The 26342-nt window shown below is 36.9% G+C and overlaps 1 protein-coding gene across 1 annotated transcript in view; it reads left to right on the top strand.

Annotated features, from left to right (window-relative positions):
* SRFBP1 (serum response factor binding protein 1) overlaps window positions 1-26342 on the top strand; it is a 65148-nt gene that overhangs the window by 23578 nt on the left and 15228 nt on the right. Inside the window, exon 4 of the mRNA XM_057367746.1 lies at window positions 17306-17377. Coding sequence (XP_057223729.1) covers window positions 17306-17377 — 72 coding nt within the window. The remainder of the gene's footprint in view (window positions 1-17305; window positions 17378-26342) is intronic.

Here is a 26342-nt window from a genome sequence, read left to right on the forward strand (position 1 = left end):
AGTATGGCTGCTGCCACTTTGTGGAGCAAATGTCTTTCATCCAGGCTGTAACCAAAAAAAAAGCCCTGAAAATCCCAATACACACAAAAAAAAAACCTCCAAAACCACTTGCCTGATGGGGGCAATGCTTGGAGTCTGCCTGCAATTCAGCACAACTTTCCTGAATTGAACAAATTTGAACTTTCTGTTACAGGATTTTAACTTCTTGTTCTCTTGTGGATCTTTACTAACTGCAGTCTGATATAATAGGAAGAACAAAATACTTGCTCTTATTAACAGCTGTATTACTAACTCCCAGGAAGTTAGTGATRATAGGGATGCTATTTCTCTGTCTTCAAGTAAATTCTGAACAGACAGTGCTGATGTGATATCACTATAAATACACTCCTTTCTGAAGGAGTAGGACAGTATTAGATGCTTTTACTTTTTAGGTTTAATACTGTGTCCATGTATTTTTTTAATATGCTCTACATAGTCATGCATGCACAGTTCGGCATAAATTGAAAATCTAGGAAGTGTTGGTGCTGGACTGTATTGAAAAACCTTTTTTTTATTTGAATTTGCAAGTAGTATGTATTGTATTATTGTTAGAATGGCATTAATTTTTTTATTCTTTGTATTTTCATTAGAACTGAAGAATTAAAAAGCACTTAACTGGCACATACAGTTAAAAGTGTCACAAGCACAGCAGTCAGAAGTAAACATTGTGAAAAATGAGAGCAGTTAAAAGTTCCAACTACGTGGATGCAGGAACTGGGTTAATTGTTTGCAGGAGTTCTCAAAGCTATTGGAATAATACTCTGGTTTTTGAGTTCTTAAGCTTTCATTTTGCCAAAACTGTATAAAATATTTTTTCAACCATTCATGAAAGATGGGAAAAAAGGAATGGTATGATGCTTTCTAGTCTTCTGCTGTGATACTACTTCTTTGAAATATAAAATCGTGTGTACTTACAGGTGTTTCTTTACTTGTTTGTCAGGCTTGATGATACTATCAATATGTATTAATTGTCCATAGTAGAGTACTGTGTATTGTTTAGGAAACTTTTTCTTCTGAAGCTTCTTTACACAAAAATCATGGATTGCCTAGTGTTTTCTTAACAATGTGTAGCTTATCTTGAGTTGTTTAAGTTTCTTGGCTGAAGTGGGATCTTAATATAATCATTGTTTCTTTGCCATGTATCTAGGAGTACTTTTGCCTCTATCTTACAACGAAAACCTTAGCATTATGGCAGGTGTTCCTATAGCAATATTGTGTGTGTATATATATATATATATATATATATATATATCAATATTGTGTTTGGAGGATGCCCATTAAGCAAACATGGATAGAAGGTTATTTGTAGTGCTTGAAGGAAAAGCATCTTCCAGTTATCAGGAAGGAGCAGCAGTTGGTTTCAGCCATTTTCAAATGTCTTGGAAAGATAYGTTCTCTACCCTGAAAATTAGCACTGGAGGAACAGATCACTTAACACAAAAAGAGTTTTTTAATCCTCTTAAGCCACAATATTTATCACAGAATAATGAGTTTAGTACAAGAGATGGAGGAAAGGATAATGCTCTACATTGTTTTCTCTCAATTTCATATTTTAGCAAGATGTTAACAGAAGTAGACTTAAATATGAGCTCCATTATTAAGGTTCGAAAGCTAAATTGTTTTATAAAAACRGAACTTTGAAGGATGTTTTCACACTCTGTGTCCTTGGAACAACAATCAGTGAATTTCCTGAAAGTAATAGTGGTGAGGGTGAGAGGGCTTTTGCTCATGGCTRGGTAACTGATAAGTTTTATAGTAGGTCAGCTTAAAGAACTTGGTAGGTCTTTGTTGTATGGCTATTTTGCATGGTATTTTTGTATCCTGAAATACCAGGTTTTTTTGTAAAGCTTTAAAATTTTCTTTTAGCAGTAGTGTTTTCTTTCTTGGTTAATGTTTCGTCTTCTGTTATCTGGGTTTCAGTTAACATCTTGCTATAAAATTGCCTTAAGTCAGAGTGGGAACTAATGCACTTTTTTGTAGCTTTGCTTTTTCTTTCTCCGGCATGTGTTCCCAACAGTCTTGCATATTTTGTTTTAAAATAGATAGCAAACATTCATCTTAATGTTATAAAATCTTTATCCTTTAAMAGTTTTTGTAATAATAATGGGATGTGCTTAAACTTCAGTGTGGTCAGCCCAGGAACTGTCCTTGATCTTCTCAACAAGCCCAGAGGGCATGGGTGGTTCTGCTTTTGCAGTGGTGTGGGCCAGATGCCACTTGTAGACCACTTCAGGGAAAGATGAAGGGGTAGAATTCAAAGTTATTCAGCTCTTCTTCAGTTGAAAAGCCCAGATCCTTGCTTTGGTGCATGTCTGACTTTTTATCCATGCATCCCTCTGCAGTGATKCAGGAAGCATGGGGCTTTGAGTGGCAGACACATCCACATGTGCACTGGTCAGGCATACATGTGCAAGGAGTCAGGTGCTGTTAGGAGACAAAAAAAGTTCGCTGCTTCTGCTCTCAACAGCCCATTCTACTTTGCCAGTGGCAGTTCAGGCTGTTCTGGACAATGTATGCCCAAGTAGAGAACACAATGTAAAGACTGTTTAACATAATGCAGAAGGTGTGGATAAAGTGTGTTCCTGAGCCCAAACACAAACAGGAAGTCCACCAAAGGTAGAGGCAAGAACAGACAGCCTGTGAGAAATGTAATATAGAAGACACTGTGCCTGAATTCACACAGATGATATTTGTAAATACAAAACTCTGGTGGATTTTCAAGTAGTGAGGAGCACGAACCTCTGCAGCAATGGACTCTGTAGGTACACTGGGAGGAGAAGTATGGCTAAAGTAAAATAAGAGTCCACAGCTCAGTGTGGAGTTACAAAAAAAAGGTGAAATRTTTATTGATGTGCTTAATTGATGAATAAAGAGGAGGAAGGCATACTTTATCAGGAACCTACATAAACACATCTCCTCAGTATACCCACTTTACTTGAATATTCCTACCTATAGCCTTTTCTGATTCTCAGAAGGCAGGCAGGTATATTCACTGCCTGAGTTCTGCTCTTAATCTTAATAGTATTTCATACTCTTTTCAGTGATACATTGCTTCTATTCATATTTATTCTAAAATAAGAGACTCTATMCTTAGTATTATAAACTGTTTTCCCAAGCCAGTCTCCTGGTTGCATTTCTTGAGGGGTCAAAATAYGTTAAATGAGCCATCTCAGCATGAAAATGCTGAGATGATAGAAAATGATACTTAACTGTTGAAAATKATACTTAACTTTTTCCTAGATAACATGCATAAAAGAATACTTAAAATTTTAAGAAAGAAAAAAATCAGTGTGGGATCTTGTACTGTACAGTTTTAATATGGAGGAAGGAAATAACTGACAGCCATTCCTACTGTTTTGCTGCATTATGATTGCAGAAGTTCTGGGGTTTTTTTTCAACATACTGAAATACTGTCCTGGATTACATTAAAAAATGGGCTGGATTTCTTAAATATAAAAGTCAGTAAAAATATAATCAGCTTAATTTTGAAACCTTGGTTGTTGACAAGATAAGTTAAATAGAAGCAGTTGTCATGTAAAGTAAGAACAGATCACAAGGGCAGCTTTTTGTTGGATTTGAGATAACTTAAGGAAAATATAAAAGTAGGTTCTAAGTGCAGGTTGTCAGCTGACTTAAAAGTATGGCTTGCAGATGAAGCCTTTTTTAATTAAGTCTTGCGTAAGAATTTTACTCTTATTTTTTGTAAGGATGTAGAATGAGCCATTTTCACTTTTTGAAAAAGTAGGGCTCGCAGATGAGACTTTGTCTCCTTTCTGAATTCTATGTAAGTATTTTCTTTCTTTTTTAATAAAGAGGCAACTTTTGCAGTAATATATAAAAGATTTATGCAACTCATATGCCATTACATGAAAATTGACCAGTGACAGCAAAACAAGCCACAAAAATAATGGCAGAAGTGTCAGCATGCTTTTGCATTCATTTTGAAAATATTATGTGTATTCAAAATAGGTACTTTTTTTGTTGTTGACTTCTTTCATCCCAACATGTATTTCCCTGTCTTGCACCAACTTGGGCCTTTTTCTTTACCTTCTCCATAATTCATGAGAACCTGAGACAGAAAAGGATGTTTCTTCTGTAAGTACTACATACTTTTCCTTTGTTTGCACTATCCTATGCTGAGGTGTAGTGGTAATCAAGACATGATCCTTGTGAGTTGTCTGAGGCAGTTCTAGTTGATTCCTTGCTGCATACTAGCTGGTCTTTGTACTTACTTTATTCTGGAGATGCTAAAATAGTATCTCCAGTGCACAGTTAATCTACTTAGTATGATGATCAATATTACACTGTCTAAATATTCTTAATCAACTGTCCCTTTTTGTCCTCTTTCTTCTGAAGAAATTTTCCACAGAAATTAGATCTTTTGTTCTTCACAAACAGAAACTCTTTAATATTGGGGTAAAGGTTTTATTCCTGATTYTTCTGATTGAAGGGTTTGTGATGGGAAGCAGGGAGAAAGTACCTTGATAGTCACTTGGAAATTAATTAATTCAGGATGGTGACTGCAGCTGCTATGACTCTGTATTCCAACTGATGCTTTTGTGTGTAAAATCTTACTTCTGCCATGGCTGCCTCCTGCTTAAAAAAAAAAAAAAAAAAAAAAAAAGATTAAGTCTGTTTGGAAATGTAATGCTAATGTAAATATTACTTCATTGCTGGACAGACGTATTGGCACTTTTATTTAAGTATGGATTTAGTGAACACATGGATGAATAGGATGAGGCAGAATAAGGGTACCTTTAGGAGATGGAAGTCATGCTGTGCAAGTCAGTGGGAGTTCACTGAAGGAGTAAATACGTCCTGGATATGGTTGATTGAGTCTGTGTATTGTTTTAAACTAAAAAAAAAAAAAAAAAAAAAATATACACAATTTAAAATCTTGTCTATTTGTATTGTTTAAAAAAAAAAAAAAAAAAAAAGCTATTTTCCAGCTTGCAACAAAATCTAGCGCTTTTATGTAGTTTTGTTTTGTTTTTTTTTCTTTTTTAAAAGCTGTTCATGAATATGAATTTTCTTGGTTTAGTCATAGAGTTAAACATAGTAAACAAAAGAGAAGAATAGATGCTTGGCTTTCGTAGCATTGGAAAGCTAATAGTGGAGTTGTGCGCAGATCAGTGCTGGAAATGATTCAGAAAAACAATGAATGACAGAGCTTGATGATTCCAAAATTTCAGGGTAGTGAAGATACTAATACTAAAGCACTGCAGAAATGACCAACTGGGCAATGAAATGACTGAAGAAATTCAATGATGATAAATTGCTAAGTAATACTTCTGGTGGTGGTGAGAATTACATTTCCAGTAGTTCATTTTCATTGGATTGAAAATGGCTTTTRCTGATACCATTAGGAGGTGAGGTATCAGAGTTACCATAGATATCTGTGAAAATGCTAGAATGCTCTTCCTTGTCTTCAGACAGAAGATAGCCTGTTTCTATTAAAATCAATTGTCTCACTGTATGCTGCAAAAATAATCTTTGTGTATGTAAAAAAAACAACCAAATAAACTAGTAAAAGTATAAAGAAGAATGTCGGGAATGATCAGATATAGTGCAGCATCCTATGCAAGGTGTAACAAAATTGGAATAGGATTTCCCCAGGATACAAGGTGAATCACTGATGTTGGAGTTTTACACAATTAATATATTTGTCCTGGATAATTATTCTGACATTTGTTTACTAGTATTTTGCCGAGGAGCTTTCARTTTGAAAATCTGCATATATTAAAAGCAAATTTGTGTGTGTGTGTGTGTGTTTCGTTGTGGTCTCTTCTTTCTATGTTTTACTCCTCACCCTGGGCAAATCAGGTGACAGGTTTGTTTGCCAGGTTTGTCTYGCGTAAGTTTCAAGATCTCTAGGAAAGTACAAAAAAACTATTTTTTTTTTCCATGTAGCTTGAAGAAAGCACTGGAGGAGGAGTAAAATTGTCTCGGAGACAGTGCGTACTGGGAAAGTTTTTTTTCTTTCTGCATGTGTCTAATCTGAACTCTTTCTTTTATGCCCTTCGGAAGCAGACGAAGGGGTTGTGCGTAAGGGTTCTGTGTATTCCCGTCCTTCGGCTGCACCCTGCATCTCTCCAGGTTCTTGTGTCCTCAATTGTTTCTGTTTCCGTCTCCTATTTCAAACCCGAGTGCAGCGGGTGGAGGTTATTACGCGGCTTGCCCCCATTTGTCAGGCACTATCTGGTTGCTTGGGAATGCCGTGAGCGTCCAGCACGTCCCTTCTCTGGCTGCCGCGGTGGCGCCGTGCTGGCCCTCGCTGCCGCTGGACGGGCGGGCGGGGCGGGGAGCGGGAGCGCTGCCCCGCGCCCTCTCCTGGCATTGAGCGCCGCTTTCCTGCCGTTCGCACAAGAGCCGTGCTGCTGGCAGCCGCCGGCACAGCTGCTGGCAGCCGGGCCGAATACCGCGGATAGTAACTCAAAACCCGGGGCGCTTCCAGCCAGCAACACAGGCTGCCTGCTAACTGTTAACCCTGAAATCGCAYGGGGCTGTTATTTTAATGTTAGAAAAACCTTGCGGAACAAATTGTCAGTACAATGAAATTGCAGATCGCATTACAGTGCAAATGAATGCTGACATTCAGAACTTAGGGATGWTTGAAGAAAAAGGAACACTCAAATAATGCTAATTTTGGCATCATGCTTGCTGTATCTCTAAGCTTGTTTTACTTCTCTTTTTTATCCTTTTTATATGCTTGTAATTGTACTTTCCTGATACCTTCGGCTTCTGAAATCGTCACAAGATCGCAGACTTAGTAATAGTTTTCTGCATGCTATGGTGAAAACAGTGACTGTTCTCTGAATGTGACTACTGAATCAGATGGGAGCCTCCAAACTGAAACAATTCATTTAATCTAATTGACGGAGTAAARCGCCAAGTTCACAGTGTTCATCTCAGTAGACTGATGTAATTGCTGGCATTTGACTTGCATACCTCTTGAAATATTAAATTAGTTTATAAACGTGGCAGAAAAGAGCAGCCTATACTTGCCAAATAAAGTTTGGGTATTTTACAAGAGCTCAAACAATTAGCCATGTTAAGCATTCTTTTGGGGAGCTGCTTTTTCATTTTGTTTTGCTATTAAAGCATGAATAAGTAGTCTTTTCCTCAGCTTCTTGTTCTGCTTTTGGAAGAGGTTATGCAGCATAATAGAATGAGGATATTTAGGTAGAAGCAGAAAACCATTTGTGCAAAACCATGTTTAGAGGAATATTGTGTAGTTTTGTTAGATGAGTATTTTAATAACTTTAATTTTCCAGAGCACAGTAAACCCAGAAAACTATAAAATTTTGTATTGTGAAACTTATTAGATGAAAACACACAGGTTGACACTGAATTTCACTTGGATCTAAACTGAGACAGCAATACTGTAGACATTTAGTAATGTTTAAAATTGGTGCCAGCAAAAACCTGACACCAATGTAGTTTACAAAAAGAACAATTGCTAGACAAGTTCCCCTTGAAGTACATTCTTACATTCCCAATGATTAACTGCAGTTTTAAAGGAGGTTTTTTGGTTTTGTTTTTTTTTCRATGGGTTAGTAATAGTTAATTCCCATCAAAATCAATTGTCCTGTGTTTATCTGAAGTGAGGCGGTTCTCAAGCTTCTGATTTTTTGGAAAGTTATATTCTGGTAATTTCCTTTAGTGATGTCTTTGGTTTCATTATTTTAAAATATGAATTAAATTTTACCTTTGTTTTTCTTAACCTCTGTTCATGTTGTTATTAATTCAGCGAAAAATGATAAAAATCAATGATATCAAGAAAGACTTTTTTTGAGATAGATTATATTAAAAGACCAGTTAAAACAACATAAAATTCAATAAAACTTCTGAAAATATAAGGTAATTGATAAAGCATTAAAGTAATTAAAAATGTATTAAATGTTTTTGTTGCATACTTCAGGAAAATTAGAAACTGTAGAACTGTTTGTTTTCATACTTTTCTTCCTCTTTGTAATACAGACCCCACATAATTCATAAATTAAAAATTCTGTACTGCAGAACATCATAATAATATTAAACCCTAGTGATACAGGGGAATGCATTTATATTATAATTCACTTCACTTATCTTCAATTAGTGAGAAAATGTCATCATTTCTACTGAATAAAACTTCTGATTTCAGTATATGATGATACCAARCCAAGTCAGGTTGCTGAGAAAAGCTTTGTTGGCTACACTGGTGAAGCAAACACCAGGGTTTTTTTGGTTGTGCTTGTGCTTTCCTGTACTTGTCTGTGCCTTATGACACAGGTATGTACAATAAAACTTGACCCACAGAAAGCWAAATCTCTACATCCAGATATTTTTGGACATTTATCAGACCTGCTGCATTTACTATAAGCTTAGCAAAGGCTTTACTTCTCATTTATTCAATTGAGGTGTTTCTGAATATGTGCAAACTTCTGAAATAGAACTTATTCAAGCACTATTAATAAATATGTCTGTTTGATAGTGAGAAGCTTCCACCATATTCAGAGTATTGCTAGGTGGAAAGACATTCCTATCCCAGTTGTAAAGTGACAGGTAATTGTCTTAGAAAAAAGAGTATATGAGTAATATGCTGATTTGTTTTGTTTATATTAATATGGAGCGCATATATGCCTCAACAGATAGCCCGTACTTTGTCACTATATTATATTATGTTAGATAAAAAGGTCTTCCCAGATGCATTTACCCTACAGTGGTTAGTTATTATCGTTTGTGGTCTCTTACACACAGTAGAGTCCTGTGTTGTTTTAAAAAGTTGCACATGTTAACACCACTTAGATTTTGTGTCCATCTGTGATTTAAAAAGTAAGGCTATATGCCCCTGAGTCACCAAAGAAATCATGAAAATTGCTCCTAAAAACAGACTGTTATTTTTTCTATCTGAAAGGGGTAGGCTTTGCCACAAATACACAGAAACATTGAAAATCTTAAATGTTGTCTTGCCAGGAAGAATGGCAAGTCAAACTGAGTAAGACAGAGAGCTCTGTAAACTTAATGTGAGTAGGTTAGGTATACCTTGTCTTGTATTTCTTTTTATAAGGCTTTTGTAGATGTTTCTTTCTTTTTTGAGTATTAAAAATAAATGCGTTTAATGGTATTTTATTTAAATCCARCATGAAAGGAGTGTTGTAGTAGGCATAGCAAGGCCCTTCCCTGTCTAGTGTGAGTGGATCATAGTAACTGAGGGAAGCTGACTCTCTGCCTCGAGTCCCAGGTGTGGTTCACCCCAGAACTCCAAGAATGAATCCCCGTTTCAGCTGCATGAGCCGGCAAGTGAGCTGACGCTTTCAGGATGAGTGAATGCAGGTTTTTTCCCAATGACTGTTAAAAAAACCCAAAAAAACGAACAGGAAAGTTTGTAGGATGGAGGTGCATAGACACTTGATTCATGAAGGGTAATAATATTCTTAACAAGTGGCTTGGTAATTTTTTGGGCATCAGTCAGCTTCAGACCTGTCATAAGGATGTCCCTAACAGCACCATCCTGGACCTCTTGTCAAATCATTCTACCTCTCATGAGCCTGTTACTGGCCCCCACTGGATTCTCACCTGTGGGTTGAAAACCTCAGAGCTTCTCAGCAGTAGGTTGGAACTCTTGGTAAATGTGTAATGCTTTGGCATCTACAAATGTGTCAACTGCAAAAGGAGGCAATGGCAGGTCTCTTTAGAATTGCTTTAAAAATGCAATTAATGCAACATCTTGAAGATTATCCAATCTTTTYCTTAGTATGAAGTAAAATAAATGGAGCAATTGCATCATTTGGACATTCTTAAGTTATCATTCAGCCAGGAAGATAAATTATTAGTGGGAATTATTTGTCATAGTYAGGAAAGTAGGAAATCATTACAACAAAAAAAGTTGCAAAGAGGAAGCAAGTACAGTGTTCTGAGTTTACCTATTGTTAGGGTATAGTTAGAGAAATTTGGGACAAATCAGTAAGTAGGCCTCTCTGGAAGGATTTTTGTGTAATTTAAAGGTGATGGACAAAGATGAGAGTGACCTGGATTGCCTGGATTCCATTGAGGAAAAAACTAAAGCCAGATGGAAGATGGAATTTCCAGGAGTAAGGCTACAGACTCTTTGTCTAGAATGAAACTTCTCTTCTTCTGTGCAATATTGCCAAGAGAGATACTACCTCCCATTTTATTTGTATTTTAAAAGTTGTAGTTAAAAGACGAAAGCAAATACAGAAAACATTTAAGAGACCTGCATGTCTTTAGATTTTTATTCTGTGGTAGATGAAGTTCAAGACATCTGATTATTCAAAAGAGAGCCTGAGAGGTGTCTTAGTAAAAGTTTCTAAAGACTGGCAGGAAGACAGGCAGCTATTTGGAAGTGCTTAAACTTGTCTGTGGTAAAATTACGTAGGGATTTTATAATAAAGCAGTTATGTCAGTGTAGCACTGATTCATTAAATAAACTTGCTAGAAAGCTTAAGCCACACTTAACTAGACAATGTCCTGTTTTACTTACCAGTTCAAATTTTATGTTATTCTCTTTGTTTATTTATTTTATCCAAATTCCCCTCCTGGAAACACTGTTCATCTTAGTAAAATGGGGACTTGGGGAGAGAGAAATTTGGGGGTTTATTTATTTTAATTCATTATATAGTCAGAGTGCCATTTGGTAGGTGGTCCACTAATGTGACTTACATCCCTGGAAATTCTTGTGTGTGYATTTAGGTCACAACTACTGACAAAGCATTTGGATTTATAAACTACTAGGGGAAGAAAATACTCTTTCTTCATAATTAGTTTGGTGTAATCAAAGTACTGCATTTCTTGAAAACACGCCTTCTTAAATGAAATGAATTTGTGCTCTYAGGGAAGCTGCATAAGCTTTCAGGTGAGCCATGGCTGATTTATTTACTTAGAAGATACCCCATTTTTGTGTACTTTCATAATGCTAATACTTGACCTTAAGTCTAAGATGGCTTTTGTTCTGAATGACTAAAACACTTAACTTCTAAAGACTTAGAGAAACAAATTGGTTATGACAAGAAGACATGCAGGGATTAAATTGTAAAAAAAAAAAAAAAAAAGAAGCTGAAAAAGTATTCTAGGCTTTTTTTCTCTTATACCTTTCTTCTCACTAAGCAATCCAGAAAAATGACAAAAAATAGCAAATCAGACTGAAAGGTATAGAAAAATATAAGAAACTTTTGTGTCAAAGTAGTCTCAAATACATATTTTAGAGTAAAAATTATGATTATGTCTTAAAATATGGAAATGTATTAATGGGTGGCAAACTATAGCTGCGATTTCACCAGAAATATGTCACCTTTGATAAAGGTGTTCTATTTGTTTATATTCAGATTCTATTACTTTTTATAGACATTTCATGATTTTAAGATGAAAGTCATCTTTTATGGAAGGGCATAAAACTTGCACAGCTAAGAAAACATGAAAAAATAATGGTGACAATTAATGGAGATGAAAAAAAGGGGCATGACAAAGGTTCAGTCAAGTACTAATTTTTAATAACTAGTATAAATTTAGTTTATACTAAACTAAATTTTGATTAGCATAAACTAATTTATTACTACTAATTTATAAATATGTTACCATATATAGTTAATATATTAATGTATTTAATATGTTACTATTACTATAAATTTACTAGTGTATTAAACTGGTATTTTTATTAAAAATACCAGTCAAAACAAAATTGAAATTTTGTTGTTTTTAATAGTCTGAGGACTCCTAAATTGCTTCCACAGGCAAATACTGGCAGGCTTTGTTTTTTTTCTGAGTCATCTAAAACTGYTTGAGACAGCATAGCTGGGAATAAATTTCAGATGAAAAATCTTGCATTTCTGAGATGTGTTTAAGCCTCATTTGACAGCAAGTTTTTTAGTCTTTGCCATCTTCCAGAGGCTATTCAATAAATTACATTTCCATGCTTTTTAAGTTAGAATCTCTATTTTGGTATCAGTTGGATAAAGTGTCATCTGAGCAGCCATAATCAATATAAGCATGAAATCCTATTTTCACATGGCATTTACTCTTGACATACTTCTCTTCAATATAGTTTTGTCTTTCTGTGTGAGACAGTTATGATTTATTAAAAAATATCATCTCCCAGCATTGATGTTCCAAGTTTCTGTAAGTGCTGGGGTGAGCTTGCTGCCTCTGGTGCCCTGTTCGGAGATGAGTGCCTGCTCCACAGCTAAGCCTTCCTCTGCCCCAGTGCTCACTTTTCCCAGCCCAGGCCAGTCTTTGCCCAGCCACCCACTTTTTCCACAAATTTGATGTTTTARTGTATCTTTGTATACAATGTTGGCTTCATGTGCTGTTACTAGTACAGTTACCTTGGTACCTTGCAAGATGTCCACCCCCAAAAACTGCCTGGTGTTCCATCATTCCATGGAGCTTGTCTGTTTTTCCAGTAACTCTGCCCTGATGATTTGTACAGCCCTGATGATCTACAGCTTCTCACATTATCTGTCACATCCAGTAATTTTCTTATGTCATGTCCAGTAGTTCTTCACATCCTGTTTATTCAGCTTAATCTCAGGCCAAGGCCTGGTCATCTGCGTGCAGCCCGGACAGGATCCAAGTGGCTGAGGGGCTGGTTCTCCTGAAGTCCCTCTACTGCCCACTGGAGCAGCTGCTTGAGTGGTGAATGCCTGGAGGAGCTTCAGTCCCCACACTGCTGAAAAATTGAGACAGGCTGGTCCTGCTTCTGCCACTCCTTTGCCACCTCCTTCCAGCGTCATTTTGGCATTCCRGTGCCTATTGTGGGCACAGCCAAGGCACCAGGATAGAGAGCTGCACCATTGTTCTTTGTTTTGTGTACATCAGCCTGCAGAGAGTCTTTCCTTGCTTGTGTCCCTGTCTCTTAAAGGGTTTCATGACAGGGGTGTGGTCTGTAAGTAAAAGAAAACTATCTCTTCCGTTGTGGCTTACTGCCCATTATTCATTGTCATGCCAGCATTTGCCAGTTAGAGCACTAATGCCAGTAGTGCTGGCAGTGTGTTACTTCTTGTCATTGTCTCTCTCCCACAGAGAAAACATGTTCAGTCTGCAGGGAAGAAGGGTTTATTAATCCCAACAGCTTTTTGTTATCCCTTCAGAGGCAGTCAATATGGCACACCTTGCTTTTAAGGCTTTGGCTTGGGTATTTTTAGACATTTGGGGGGTGTTWAAAATATTTGTTAGAGATGATTTTCAGTAAGAAAGAGTGTGTGCATTGGTGCAAAGGGGGCCTTCATTTATATTTCCCTAATCTGGGATTATTGTGGTTTGTATACTTCATAAAGTAGCATATTTCTCTTCCCTCTTAACTTTTCTATTCTTTATTCACTTGGTACATAATATCTCATCTGTCTTGGAAACCCACTGGCACAGGTTATGACACCAAGCAATATGATTTTAGAAAACAGCTATAATCTGTGAGAGTATGTGGAAACCAGTGAGAGTGTTCTTCAGTGGAGGCCTCTAGTAGTGGATCTTCTCAATGCTAGGGGGACAGAAAAGAAAGGGGGAAGGGATGAAGAAAAACGCAGTAAAAGTGCTGTTAGATAAGGRCTAAACAGAGACCGTGATAAAAACAAATTACCTCCAGCCACTAATAATGGCCTACTAAAAATGGCTGATAACTTGCTTTGCAGAAGGCCAGCCTTGACATTGATAAGGGAGAGCAAAAGGCACATGAGGATTTGGAAATATGGGAGGACYTGTGAACTAGACAAAACTTAAGTGATGCCTTGGGGGCATAACCGGGAGTGAGCATTTGAAGGGTCAATCTCAGCCAATTCTGATCAGTAAATTTATCTGACCAAGCACTGCAACTGATAGCTACAGTCTGTCACCATTTTATCTTTTCTTAGCTGTGTGTAGTCTCACCTCTGTCCTCTGGGTGCTGGCTACTGGGGGTATGGGCAAACAGTGGGAGTCAGGCCGAGGTGTCGGTGCCCCAAGCCTGTGGTGTCAGCAGCAGTGGGTTGGGGTCTTGCCTCCAAGCACAGGGGCAGTAAAAGCATGTGCACCATCTGGGAGGATGGATAGTGTGTGTCTACATGCAGGTAAAACTGGGGTGAGTAATGCCAGTGAGGCTCTTGGGAGATCTGTACTGGGCCACTGGTCACAGCCTGTGTGCCTSTGCTACTGCCGAGCGGGGCAGGCAGAGTCTCTTAAATTCATGTGCTTTGACCCCCAATGTGTATGTTTCTTTGGCATGACATTCACTAACACACCTCAAGCTGGAGTAGCAGGTGTGGGAGGTGTTTTTCAAAGGGCATGTAGTGATAAGACATGGGGTAATAGCTTTAAGGTGACAGTAAATTAGGATTGGATATTAGGAAGAAATTCTTTACTCTGAGAATGGTAAAGCACTGGCACAGATTTTCTAGGGCAGCTGTTGGTCCCCCATCCCTGGGAGGGTCCAAGGCCAGGTTGGGGAGGGCCCTGAGCATCCCGGTCTAGCGGAAGGTGTCCCTGCCCATGGCAGGGGGRTTGGAACTAGAGGATTTTTAAGGCCCACTCTAACCATTCTGTGTGGGTAAAGGGCCCTTGTTGGTGCCTGTAACATGAGTGTTGAGTGTGTGCGTCTGCCTGCTAGCGACTTTCTGCCAGCCAGCAAGTAGGAGGTCCACGAGAGGGATACAAAAGCTATGGACCCAGGCAGAGGGGTAGTAGATGGACAGGAGAGTATGCTGTGTTGATGCTGAGATACACTGAATGCTCATGTGTTTGTGCAGTTTAAGGGTGTGGGTGGTGGTGCACTCTCAATAACAAGCTTCAGTCCTGATAAGAAAAGAGAAAGAGGTCTTGGCTGGCTATACTGAAGTTCATATGAGGCCTGAGAGTGCTACATGCTGCATAGCTGAGCTTCACTTCTGGTTGAACCTGTCAATAAGAAAGCAACTGCTACATCTGTGGATGTGGGACAGACACTTCTGGGTCTCTGAACACATTGAGCTGGGTTGCAGCAGTAGGACAGGAGGACACCCTGGACTRGTCTCAGAGATGCTGGAAGGAGCAGCCATTTGTAATATCCCTTAGCATAATTGGTGAAACAGGGTTCTGTGACAGATACTCAATACAAATTTGAGTATTGCAAGTCAGGAGTTTTTGAGCTACATGTATCTCAATCTGGAGAAAACTCTGCTGGGAAAAATACCACTATATCCTCATTCTATTTTATTATCTGCTGCTGACCATTAATAGATGGAATAAATTTGTGTTTACTACAGAAACTCGACTCACATGGCTACTTGTAATAAACCACGATGCTGCTGCAGGATTAATATTTGAGTAAAAAAATGCTTAGTTTGCCTTAAATTTAAGAGAAGTGAAGGAGATGATTTATAAATTTGCAGATGTAAGCCCTAACAACAACAGAAGGTTGTTGGCCTCATTCTGTACGCTAGGCATTTCAGTGTGTCTTTCATGACTTCACATTCCAAAGTGTAATTCATTCTCCRGTATTATTCATGATTTTGCAATGTCTTGGGAATTTTGCAGTATTGTCATATCAAAATTAAACTTTAGACATTCTCATGGAGGGATTGCTGAAGTTCATCTGTCTCTGCCCTGAACCCTGTTGCTGCGTTTAAATCCTAAGGAGACAGGAAATCTGCAGTTTTATTTGGGACGGAGATCACARGAATTACACTTCTTTTTGTTCTTTTTTTAATAAAACAGCAGCTTGATTTAATGAATAATATTGGGTTCCAGAGCTTCATTCGTAACCCCCAGTCTGCTGTGTGACAGTGAGCATGTCACTTAACCAACATGTCCTACTTTCACCATCTGTGAAACACTTTGGAAAGTCATGGAAAACTGAATCATAGGTCTTTTCCATCTCTGTTAGGTCATCCAACTATTCATCTGCCAGTAGAAGATTGTTTCCTACATCCACCAGTGTTTTTCCAGTGAATTTTGTCCTCTAAGTGATCGGGCTTCCACTAATACCTTTGGGAGATGATTTTGCAGAGTTCTAGATCTCACTGTCACGAAACTAAACTCTTCTGACATTCACGTAACAATTTTATTGTGGTTATCATTTTTAATTATTATTATTATTTATTATTCTGTTTATTATTTATTATTATAAGTTATTATTCTGTTACTTTTTCACCATTACTAGATAGTTGTTTACAGTTTTAAGACACATACAATACATGCAACACATTAAAGGTCTAGATACACTGTAAGTCTCTGTAAGGTATCTATAGAAGGAAAAAAATACGAGGTTTTGAGATGCAAGGTATRACCTTTTACAAGAGAGTAAGGCTAACTGGTTCTTCCAGAAATTATGTTTAAGGAAGAGTACAGACTGCTCCTGATTTAGGATAGAAAAGTGATAGAATATGAAGCTTAACAGTAGAGTTAAAATGAGGGTGTTGGAATAGGTTTCAAGGATTGTTAAGCAGGGATAAAAAGAAATTAACAAATACAACATAGTTTTAAGCATGAAAGCTATCAGAATATCTAAGTTACTTTGTATAGAGTTTTAACATTTCAAAATGTGTGGAAATTATTTGGGTCTGGCATAAGTGTAGTTAAAATGCTTTTTGAATGGGAAAAAACTGGTACATAAGATGATTTTTTGTTGCATTGCTCTAGGAAGAAAACAATATTCATTTAATTCAATTGATGAAGTTAATAGGGTGTTTTGTAAGGCTACCAATATAAAGCATGTGTCTTAAAATAGTGAGAAAAGTGTCATGGGAGCATGTTTCATAAAATATTCAGCTTTTAACTGAATCCATTTGTCCAGGATTTTCATTCCTCTATTTTAGCTGCCAATGGAAATGCTTATGTCCAGGAATGCAAACTGCATGTGCAGTCAATCTCTTTAGAAAAGGGATAATATCTTTTTCATCTTAGCTTCATTTTCATAGTCTTGAACTTATATATTTACATATGTTGATAAGTTCTGATATAACTTCAGAGTCTAAGATTTAAAATCAGGAATTTAAAGCCTTCCAGAATTTATTTGTAGTACAACAATATGGACAATTGAAATATTTCTGGAAATAAAACCATCCTTCTGCATACTTTGCAGAAAAATCCCTCATGCCTTCAATAGTAGTATATGCAGTCAGATTAGATATAAGGTAGTTTTAGGAAAAGTCAGTATAAATTTAGTATTTACATACACACCACAAAAGTTTCCATATAACAAACTGGTTTCTTCCTTTAAGAGATTAGGGAGGTGCCATGGTTAGAATATTAATGAGGAAAGTAAAGAAAGAAAGACTTTATGAAGTCTGATCACAAGAAGAATAAACTTATCTTTCATCTACAGGAAATAAAACCAGATGAAGTTACCAGACTTGCTCTTAGGACAGAAGTTAATTTTGAAAGCGTCTGCAGAAAGGTAAGACTTGCTGATTTTTGTTTTTCTTGCCCTGCTTCTCTGAGTGTGATAGGATGCATGTGTGGGTGCAAGTATGTGGATTTTGCAMAATGTGTTCTGTTTGTTGTGTTGTATCTTCATTGTAGAACTTACTTTTCTGAGGAAGTTTATCCTCTGGGACCTATCTAAGAAAAATGAGTAGCAGTCTGCTACAAGTGACTTGTTATTAGTCTGGTGGGCTAGTCCCTAGTAATTGGAACAGAATACCAGTAAGTATAGTAGTCATTTCTCAGTCTTTATAAAGAGATTAATTTTGTTTATATAGTATATATACATGATTCAATTAGTATAATTAATTTAAGCTTTCAACAACAATTGGAAAAGAGCTTTCAGTCTTTCAAATGCAGAGAGAAGTTTCAACATCTAAACAAAACATGACAAACATTAACTTTAAATCAAGGTGGAATTTTACTGCTCCCATGGCTCGTTAGTTTCAGTGTAATGTTTCTGTTGTAGCCTGCTGATGGTACATTATTAACTGTTTTGAGTAGTGTTGTCTGTAAGAGTTGAAATGAAGACATAAAAGTGGGACGAAGCTTGTTGAAATACGCAGGTGATGTTGARAGTGGTACCATTTCAAAGGACATGCTGCATTAGTGATGCCTGAAAGCAATTCTGAATTTAAAAATGTCAATACATGAAAATTTATGTTGTCTTTCACTTTATCTGAAATTCCTATGGGTGATTCATTGAGGAAGGCTGAAACCTGAAATGTTTATAGTACAAAGGCTAAGTTTTAATGTAGAACTGGGTCATTTACTCCTGTAGTGGCACCATTAGTTAGTAATATAACTCTGCTGTTGCATATTACAGTCATGTGTGATGTAGTTCAGTTACTAGCATAGTGTGTAGCAAGTTTCTTAATGTTTCATGTCAGCAAAATCAAGTTAATCGGAAAATATAGGAATTTGATATTTTTGCAGCAGTGTTTGGGTAGAAGCATCGTAACTGTTTTTCTTTCTCCTAATGATAGAAGAGAGTACGGAAAAGGTCAGACTTTGATAAAGATTTTCCAGTGTGAAGGTGAGGTAGACAGAAACTGGTTACTGTAATGTTGGAAATAGTGCAGTTGTAAAGATTTTGAATACATGAGGACACAATGGAGCAGGATTTCTTTCTTGAGAAGGGCTACTAAATTCAAATAGTGATGTTTTGTCGCTTAACCATAGGAGATTCTTCTGCCAGTGTTTCACATGTATCARGCTTTTGCTGATTTCATGAAGTGTAGGAGCTCCAAAATGAAATAAATTAAGCTGGTTTTTATAAAGGAGTTTATWGGTTTGGAATTTTATTTTTTAAGAGGACAAGTTTACTGCTGAGAATACTGAAGGAATATAATTAATTCTACTGGTTTATTTTTCCCCATTATTTTTTATATATTGGTAATCATAACTAATGGTTAATTCCTGAAAATGTATAATGCACATGTCTTCCTGGAACTGTTTTGGGGTTTTGATCTGTTGTTTCTGTTACTTTCTGCTGATTCCCTGTTTTTCAGGGAATGGAAGTCTGTTAATCTCACACTTTGTACTGGATGGAACTTAGGTTTCAAATCAAGTTGATGGATGCTGAGCTGATGCTTTTTTAAAGTCACTGTATTAGAATAATATGTACAGTTAATTATTACAGTACTGTTGACAAGTGATGGCTGTGCCATCGTAACTTCATTGGTTGCTTTTGGTTGGCCGTAGCATATTCACAACTAAAAGAAGGCGTCCCTTCTATGCTTTAACAGAATGTTGAAACAATGTTTTATTTCTTATTTTCCCACAGTTAGTTATTAAACATAAAATTTAAAAAAAAAAWTATTTTCTATCCCTGGTAATATTCTGTAGTCTCATGAAATACRGACCACACTGTTTACCTTTTCATTAACTTGAGTTTCAAAATATTCGAAGGAAAACATCCTGTGGCTGTTTTCATTTTCAAAATAGGTTTGTTTTCATTGACAAAAGGCAATCTGCTTTTAATTCACTGTGGAATGCTGAATATTAGTTTTGCAGAGTGGTCATGTAGTCAAGATACTTGTTTAATTGCTTCTGCTCACTGAGATTTTATGTTCCATTACTGTTTCCCCAATATTTTGCAGAATAAGCTAGGCATACTTCCCTGTTTAAAAAGAGGTTGCATATATTTCAGTCAAGCATAATAAAATTGGGCTAGGTGTTTAGTAAGTGTCAGTTTACCGTGAGTTCCTATGATTTAGATGGCAGTATGGCTGTATTGATAATAAGCACATCAGATTTATGTAGTTACAGGGGCAGTTGGCAAGTCACTAGCCCCATGACATAGACACAAGGCTTTTTATAAAAGCATTAAGCAACAGCAGGTGAACAGTTCTTTCTGCATGTCTGCTGAAATATTTTTAATTCATTTGAATATTGCTGCAGCTGTCACCATTGTTACCAATGGCTGATAAATTACTTTGTAAAAATTGTAATCAGTGTTACCATGCAACTTTGACTAGGCTTTAAATTATTGGATCTAYTTATGACTGTTGAAAAACAGAACCTGTATTTTCCAGGCTTTCTCCAATTCTTTGTGCACTTTCTGTACCCAGTTGTGCATTGTCTGCCACAAACATATTTGACAGACATTACTAAGTTAGAAAAGCATGTCATAGAGCTCMTATTTTAGACAGATATTAGCAGCTGTGATGGCATTTTGAGCTGTTCCACAGAGCTTATGAACTGTAATGGGAAGCTTGTTTCATCAGTGTTGTGCTCCAGAACACGGAAGTTACAAAGTAGACTGGAAGCTAATCCTTATAATGCTGATAATTACAAGCAGAAAACTATTGAGAACTGACAAAGGTCTTAACTGTTATGTTCAACTTGTTGCTAACATAGATTGAAGGTAATTTAGCTAGGTGAAAAYAGGCAGGATAAATAGGTTAATATGTATTAATATATCTCCAGTGTTACAAAACTGTATAATGTGGGCTTTTTCTCAGGAAAATAGGACTTTGGTCCACCTGCAGACACCCTCGTCATCTGCATTTGGTTTTGTTGCCTTTGCTAATAGACATTGAGTAACTTACTGCARTATCACATTCCGCTTTTCTTCCAGTAAGTCTTTGGTGTATAGCTCACTAGAAAAATGTCCCTGTGTTTTAAACACTTARGAAGGACAGAATTCTGCTTCAGCATAATGGAACTTCATCCTGCCTTAAGTCAAAAAGCCTTTTATTTTTCCTAAAGATTTTTTCTGAAGCCTGTGTGTTTCAAAATGCAACAGATTTCTGTTTTGGGGAAGCAGGATTGAAACTAAAATGAGCAATTGTATTTTTCTTTGGATGAAGAATAGAGTACCAGCATACATTATTATCATATTGAATTGAACACATGCTTCTGACTTGCAGGAATACCAACAAGCATTCACAGATTATTAATACCACCTGTAGTTTTTGTTTCCAGATGCTGTCTTCACATAACCTTAGAAGCATAGTTTTCCCTTCTTTTACACTGATCTTTAATCTGTGGTCCTTGAGAAGAGCACCATCCTTCCCCTATTAAGTGCTGTATTTCCACCCATTGCTCCAATCCTGATGTGTTTGAGTCATGCAGTTGCTGGTCTGCAAACAGAATTCTGCACAGAAGATTTTGAGTATATTATAATAGTCAACATTTTTTGGGGCCATGCCACATCCCTCTGAGTCTCAAGATTACTGAAAAGTTTGCCACAGTTTGTAAGTGTGTTGAGAAGTTTTTTTGTACACCAGAAATGTAAGCCATTAATAGCTCTTAAAATTCTGCACCCACCTCCCTCCCCGCCACCATCYCATCACAATTAAGGACTGGTGAGCTTATTTTGGCTTTATCATGTACAGGAACCAACTTTGTCTTGTTTGGAATTCAAAAAGAATTCAAAGACTTCAGAAACAGGATCTCAGGCAGCTCGTGCACAGCCGTAGGGAGACATGCCAGAATTTAACTGAGCAGCCAKGTGCACAGTATGGGTTTGATCATTTAAAATCTAAGCTGCCTGATGAGGACAACTAGACTTAACATGGTTTTGGAGGGTTGRCATTAGTGCTGTGTGGTTTTTGGTTGAGGTATTTTTAACGAATGCCCAGAGACTGATACATTACAGTTAGAAGTTCTGAGTTGAGTGAATTTAATATCTATGGCACTTGACCTATATGACTTAGATGAATTTGGGATGGGAGAACCAACAAAAATACTTACAGTAATATATAAAGGTTTTCTGTGATTTATCAAACAAGACTTTGACTGATTCACACCTGTGGAGACTGTTTCATCTCTGAAACATACTGAATTTTCTGGATCTCTGGTGTGGGACTTGGGAAAAAAGGACATGAGAAAGAGATGGAAAGATGTTTGTGCCCAGGAAGAAAAAGGTCAAAGTTACAGGGGTCATTACGTATTAACTTAATTTCTTTCAAAAGTATATTTCAATCACATTATCAAAATAGCATTTCTCAGATTCTTATGCTTTTTTAATTATGCAGGTGATAGCTTGAGATTCAATCTGCAGCCTCTCTCTCTCCTCCATAACCAACAAAAAAGGGCTAGGGTAAAGTAGTCACAGTGTTAGTTTTGATTTTGTTCTTCTTTTTAGATTTATATTGAAAATATTTTTCACACCACCRTATGTGAAAGGCAATTTGTGAAGGCCTGCAAGCTTTGGGGCTGTAATTAACAGTGAGTGATTAATTGGGGCAGCAGGCTTCCCAGAGTATCTCACTGCATGGAGACAAGACATCATTCTTGCTGAAGAAATATACGAGACATTGTTCTACTGAATACACTTAATTATTAAGGAAATATTAAACTTAATACTCCTAGTACTTTTGAACTGTGTGTTAGGAAAAGAAAGATATAATTGCTGAATTAAATAGATTTTTTTGATTAAACACATCTACATCCATAGAGGAACACTCATATCTGTATTTTCTAATTTTGAAAAATAAAAAGGTTTCTCTTTTAACTGACAGTCCTAAATGTATGCTTATGATCTTTGCCTTCATTTATTTTAAAAATGTACTTCCTAGTGGAAAAGATCTAAAAAAACCCCTCTGTATGCACTATAGATTGAATCTGAGCAAATGCATTAAATCATGAAAAGGGCCCCTAAAAATGTCTTTTGCATTTTAATTGAAGCCTTGCTATTAGCTTCAAAGGCTTTGGATCAGACACAAAATARTTACTGTCTTTCGCTTGGGGTTTGGAAGATTTTTCCACAACCTCCTCCATTCTTCTCCTCCCAGCTCTCCTGAAGAATTCTACTCACAGCACAWACATTCTAATTAGGATAGATGTTATTATTGATGTAAAACATCTGTTTCTGTTAATGCCTTTAATAGTAGATTATTATGTACATGGATTTTTAACATTGCTTATGGAAATACTTCGTTTGCAGTAAATAAACCATAGGGGCAAGACTACTGTATGAATCAATTTTTGTATAATACTGATGTACTAGCACATAAACTTTGTATAATATCATTATACTTACCATTAACACTTTGCAATTTTGTGGTTTGATTTTGGCTATCTGGGGGCAAATGGCTGGCATTTTTAAGGAACCCATTAAAACTTCATTCTGCTTTCTATCTAAATTCTGGTTGTTACACTCTTGATAGTTTAATAGCTGATCACCTACCTGGGCTTCATGGACTATCTCCATCTATAAGTATTAATTATTGGAAACATTGTTATCTGACTTCCTTTTGCACCAGAAGGAAAGTCTTGCCTTACAGGTACCTGGATGTTTCTATGCTCCAGCAATATGTTTATGCTGAAAATAGTGAAACAATAATATTCAGTTAATTTTCCTACATGTTAAAATGTTACCTTCCATTCTTATTTCAGTATGAAACAATAGATACTCATTTGCATATTACATGCTAGATAACACTTTTCTCAGTGTAATAGATGCATCTGTCAACATGTTATATTTTTTTGGAAATGTGTTGCATTGATTTAATAGTACAATTTCCTGCATTACAGACTAAAATAATTGTCTTGATGTTGGGTATCAGTGTTAGAGTGTTGAATTCTATTTCTCCTGAGTACTTTGACTCAGTTTGAATGAAAATTACACTAAATATATGAAGCCACTGTTTTCTGAGAATTTTCCATGTTAAACACCAGATGCTAACATTACACAAGAATGTCTGTGGTCTTCCTAAGACTACTGATGAAGTGAAGACTTTTGCATTCCTTGTTGAATATCACATTCAGGTGTAAATGCTTTCTCTGCGTGACTGATTGTTCTTTGTTTTYTTTTCCTGAAAGTTTCATCTTCCAAATTGGATCACTTGAACTGCAAGCTGTTTTGTATGTCTTTTATATGTACCATGTTATATTTTAGAGCCTAGAATCCATTACTGTGACTGCGACAAAAGTTTTGTATCGACATAAAACTAAGTCTGTTGATTTTTGACAAATCTTTCTCCAATCTTCTTCCACCTACTTTGCCAGGCAATTGTCCATCTGTCTGCTTGCTCAGCCAGTATTAGTCCCTCCCCAGGCTCCCMACGGGAGAGTGCAAGGTTGTACTAGGTTCTGTGCATATCATTCCTGTCTTTGGTTAGCCATTCCTTCCCTCCACCACACTCTTTCCCTCACAGTCTCTGGAACAATTTGTAGATCTCTTCTCCAGTAGCCCCTTTGCATTCAAACTAGGCTGCCATACACTCACCACTGTAGTGCAACTGTTTGAGAGCAAGGGGGTAGGCTAGACCAAAGTTAGCATCATATTCAATAGCACAGTAGAAATTGCAATGAGCTGAGTGTTGCTACAGCTTTGGTATTGTTCATTCTGGAAAGAATCTCACAAGTTCAGTTTTGAAATAAACTGCTAGTAACTTTGGCAGTGTTTCACAGAGATATTGTTTATCTCTGACACAAAAGGGCTGTCTCCTTTCAAATTTTAAATTGCTAGTCCAAGAATCTTTCTACTATTCATTTGCATTCCTTTGAGGCTTAATTTTGTTGCCTGGCTGAACTGTTTGACTTCACTAAATATATGGTCCCTAGACAAGGCTCAGATTCAGAAGTGGTTGCCTTTGATTTGATTGTGCTGATCTTACTTAGTTGTTGTGCCTGACCGGAATATAGGCAAGCATGATGTGGTCTGTAAAGCTTAGAGCCAGTTGACTAACGTTTTTGTAAGGGGTATTTGGCCTGTATCACCAGATAATTCAAACACAATATGCTTGTGAGAGTATAATGGATTAAAAGGTGGGTGGGAACATTAAGAGTTTAGAGTCAGATGTGTCTGTGGTAGTGATGCTGTGATGCGTGGTGCTGCACTTGCACATGGCTGTACTTTTTCAGTCCCAGAAAATTTTATGTCACAGCACTCAGGAAAGACAAGCAACTCGTAACTTTCATTCCAGTTTAAATGAGTATTTGGGTGATGTGCTGTCCTGGGAATAATAGAGGAAAATCTTGTAAGTAGTCTTGTTTCTATACTTTCCTTGAAAGTACAGGAAAAATGGCATAAGAAGATGTTCTCAAGGTATTGTGGTTGATTTGGCAACTTTTTGGTTTGTTTTTTTWATGTTTTGTTGGGGTTTTTTTGTAAATAAAGGAAGGCCAAGTTACYGATGTCCATAATTGCCTTCTCCAGAATATTGTCCAGACTCACATACAATGCCTATGAGGCAGAACATCAATGCCTGGATGYGTGTATGATATAAAAATGACACACTTTAGGTATTTGTAGTACCTTTGGGGCCAGGAAAAGCTGGACAGGGAGGATGACCTGCAGCATAATCAAAATTGCACCAAGCTCTCGTCACAGAAGATCTTAAAGGACATGAAGGAATATTTAAAAGCACGGGGAAGCTTACATGCATGGTGGAACATGAAATTAACAATGACATGACATGCAGGAAGCATGCGGCTACTTTTCAAGATATGTCTTATARGCCAAGGACAGAGCACTTGATCCATTAAGTAATGAAGGTAAATCAGACTGGCTGCAGGGACAGTTGATTGACATGTCCTTTACTAAACTATAGGGAAATAGTGTGAATTATGAATGCTTCCATATTAGTACTTGCACTGAAAACAGTAATGGAGGGAAACTAGAATTCTTGACATGTATTGTCATGACATAATATAGATAGTCCTCTTCCAGTAGTTCTACAAGATAATGAATTCAATTTACCGTCTTTAAAGGAATAATGGGATGTGATGTACATGCAAGAGAGCAGTGCTTTTCTGTGAAGCACTGTAGTTTAAGTCTAACAGCTCAAATGTATTACCAGAAAAGAAACACACTTAAGAAGTGTTTTGAATGGAACTTCTGACTGTCACAAAGGTTTGTGCTACARTAATGTGCTACAGGCTCCAATGAAAATGGTAATGGTGAACAGAAAATATTCAGTAAGACTGGAGAGGAAGCAAATTTAGGATATAATAAGAGTCCGTGTTTTCAGCTATTCTTAATTCTTTGCGGTACTAAGGGYACAAGCTTTGAATTGTATCTTTAATGTATCCGTACTGAAAGTAATCAGTTTTTTAAGTGGATCCACATGAAGAGACAGGGCAATGGATGCATGAGCTCAACCAAATGACATAGAAAAACGTTTCTTCTGTCTTGTCATCGATCTGTAAATCGTCTGAGAATTGATACTCATTGAGCAATTTTGACCGAGGTAGCTGGTTTTAAGAGCATTGACTTCCAGCAGGAAGTATGTATGTGTATCTGAAAAATAAAGAGCAGTATACCCTGGAGGGAAAAATGGTCATAGTTTATTACCTTTTGATCTTGTTTTGAGAAGCACAATAGGGTTGGCACTCTGTGGTGGTGTGCCAATTGAATGCACTCCAATCTAGAAGGAAAGTGCAGCAAGAGAGAGTGTAAGGTAGAATTTACATTAGTTTAASCATTATTTCAGATGCTTGCTTAGAGAACTTTTAAGTGTTGAGATGTCTTTAATGTTATATTA

The sequence above is a fragment of the Malurus melanocephalus genome, unplaced genomic scaffold, assembly GCF_030028575.1.
Source record: "Malurus melanocephalus ecotype Western Australia unplaced genomic scaffold, MMel_1.1 scaffold_84, whole genome shotgun sequence".
Classification (NCBI taxonomy): domain Eukaryota; kingdom Metazoa; phylum Chordata; class Aves; order Passeriformes; family Maluridae; genus Malurus; species Malurus melanocephalus.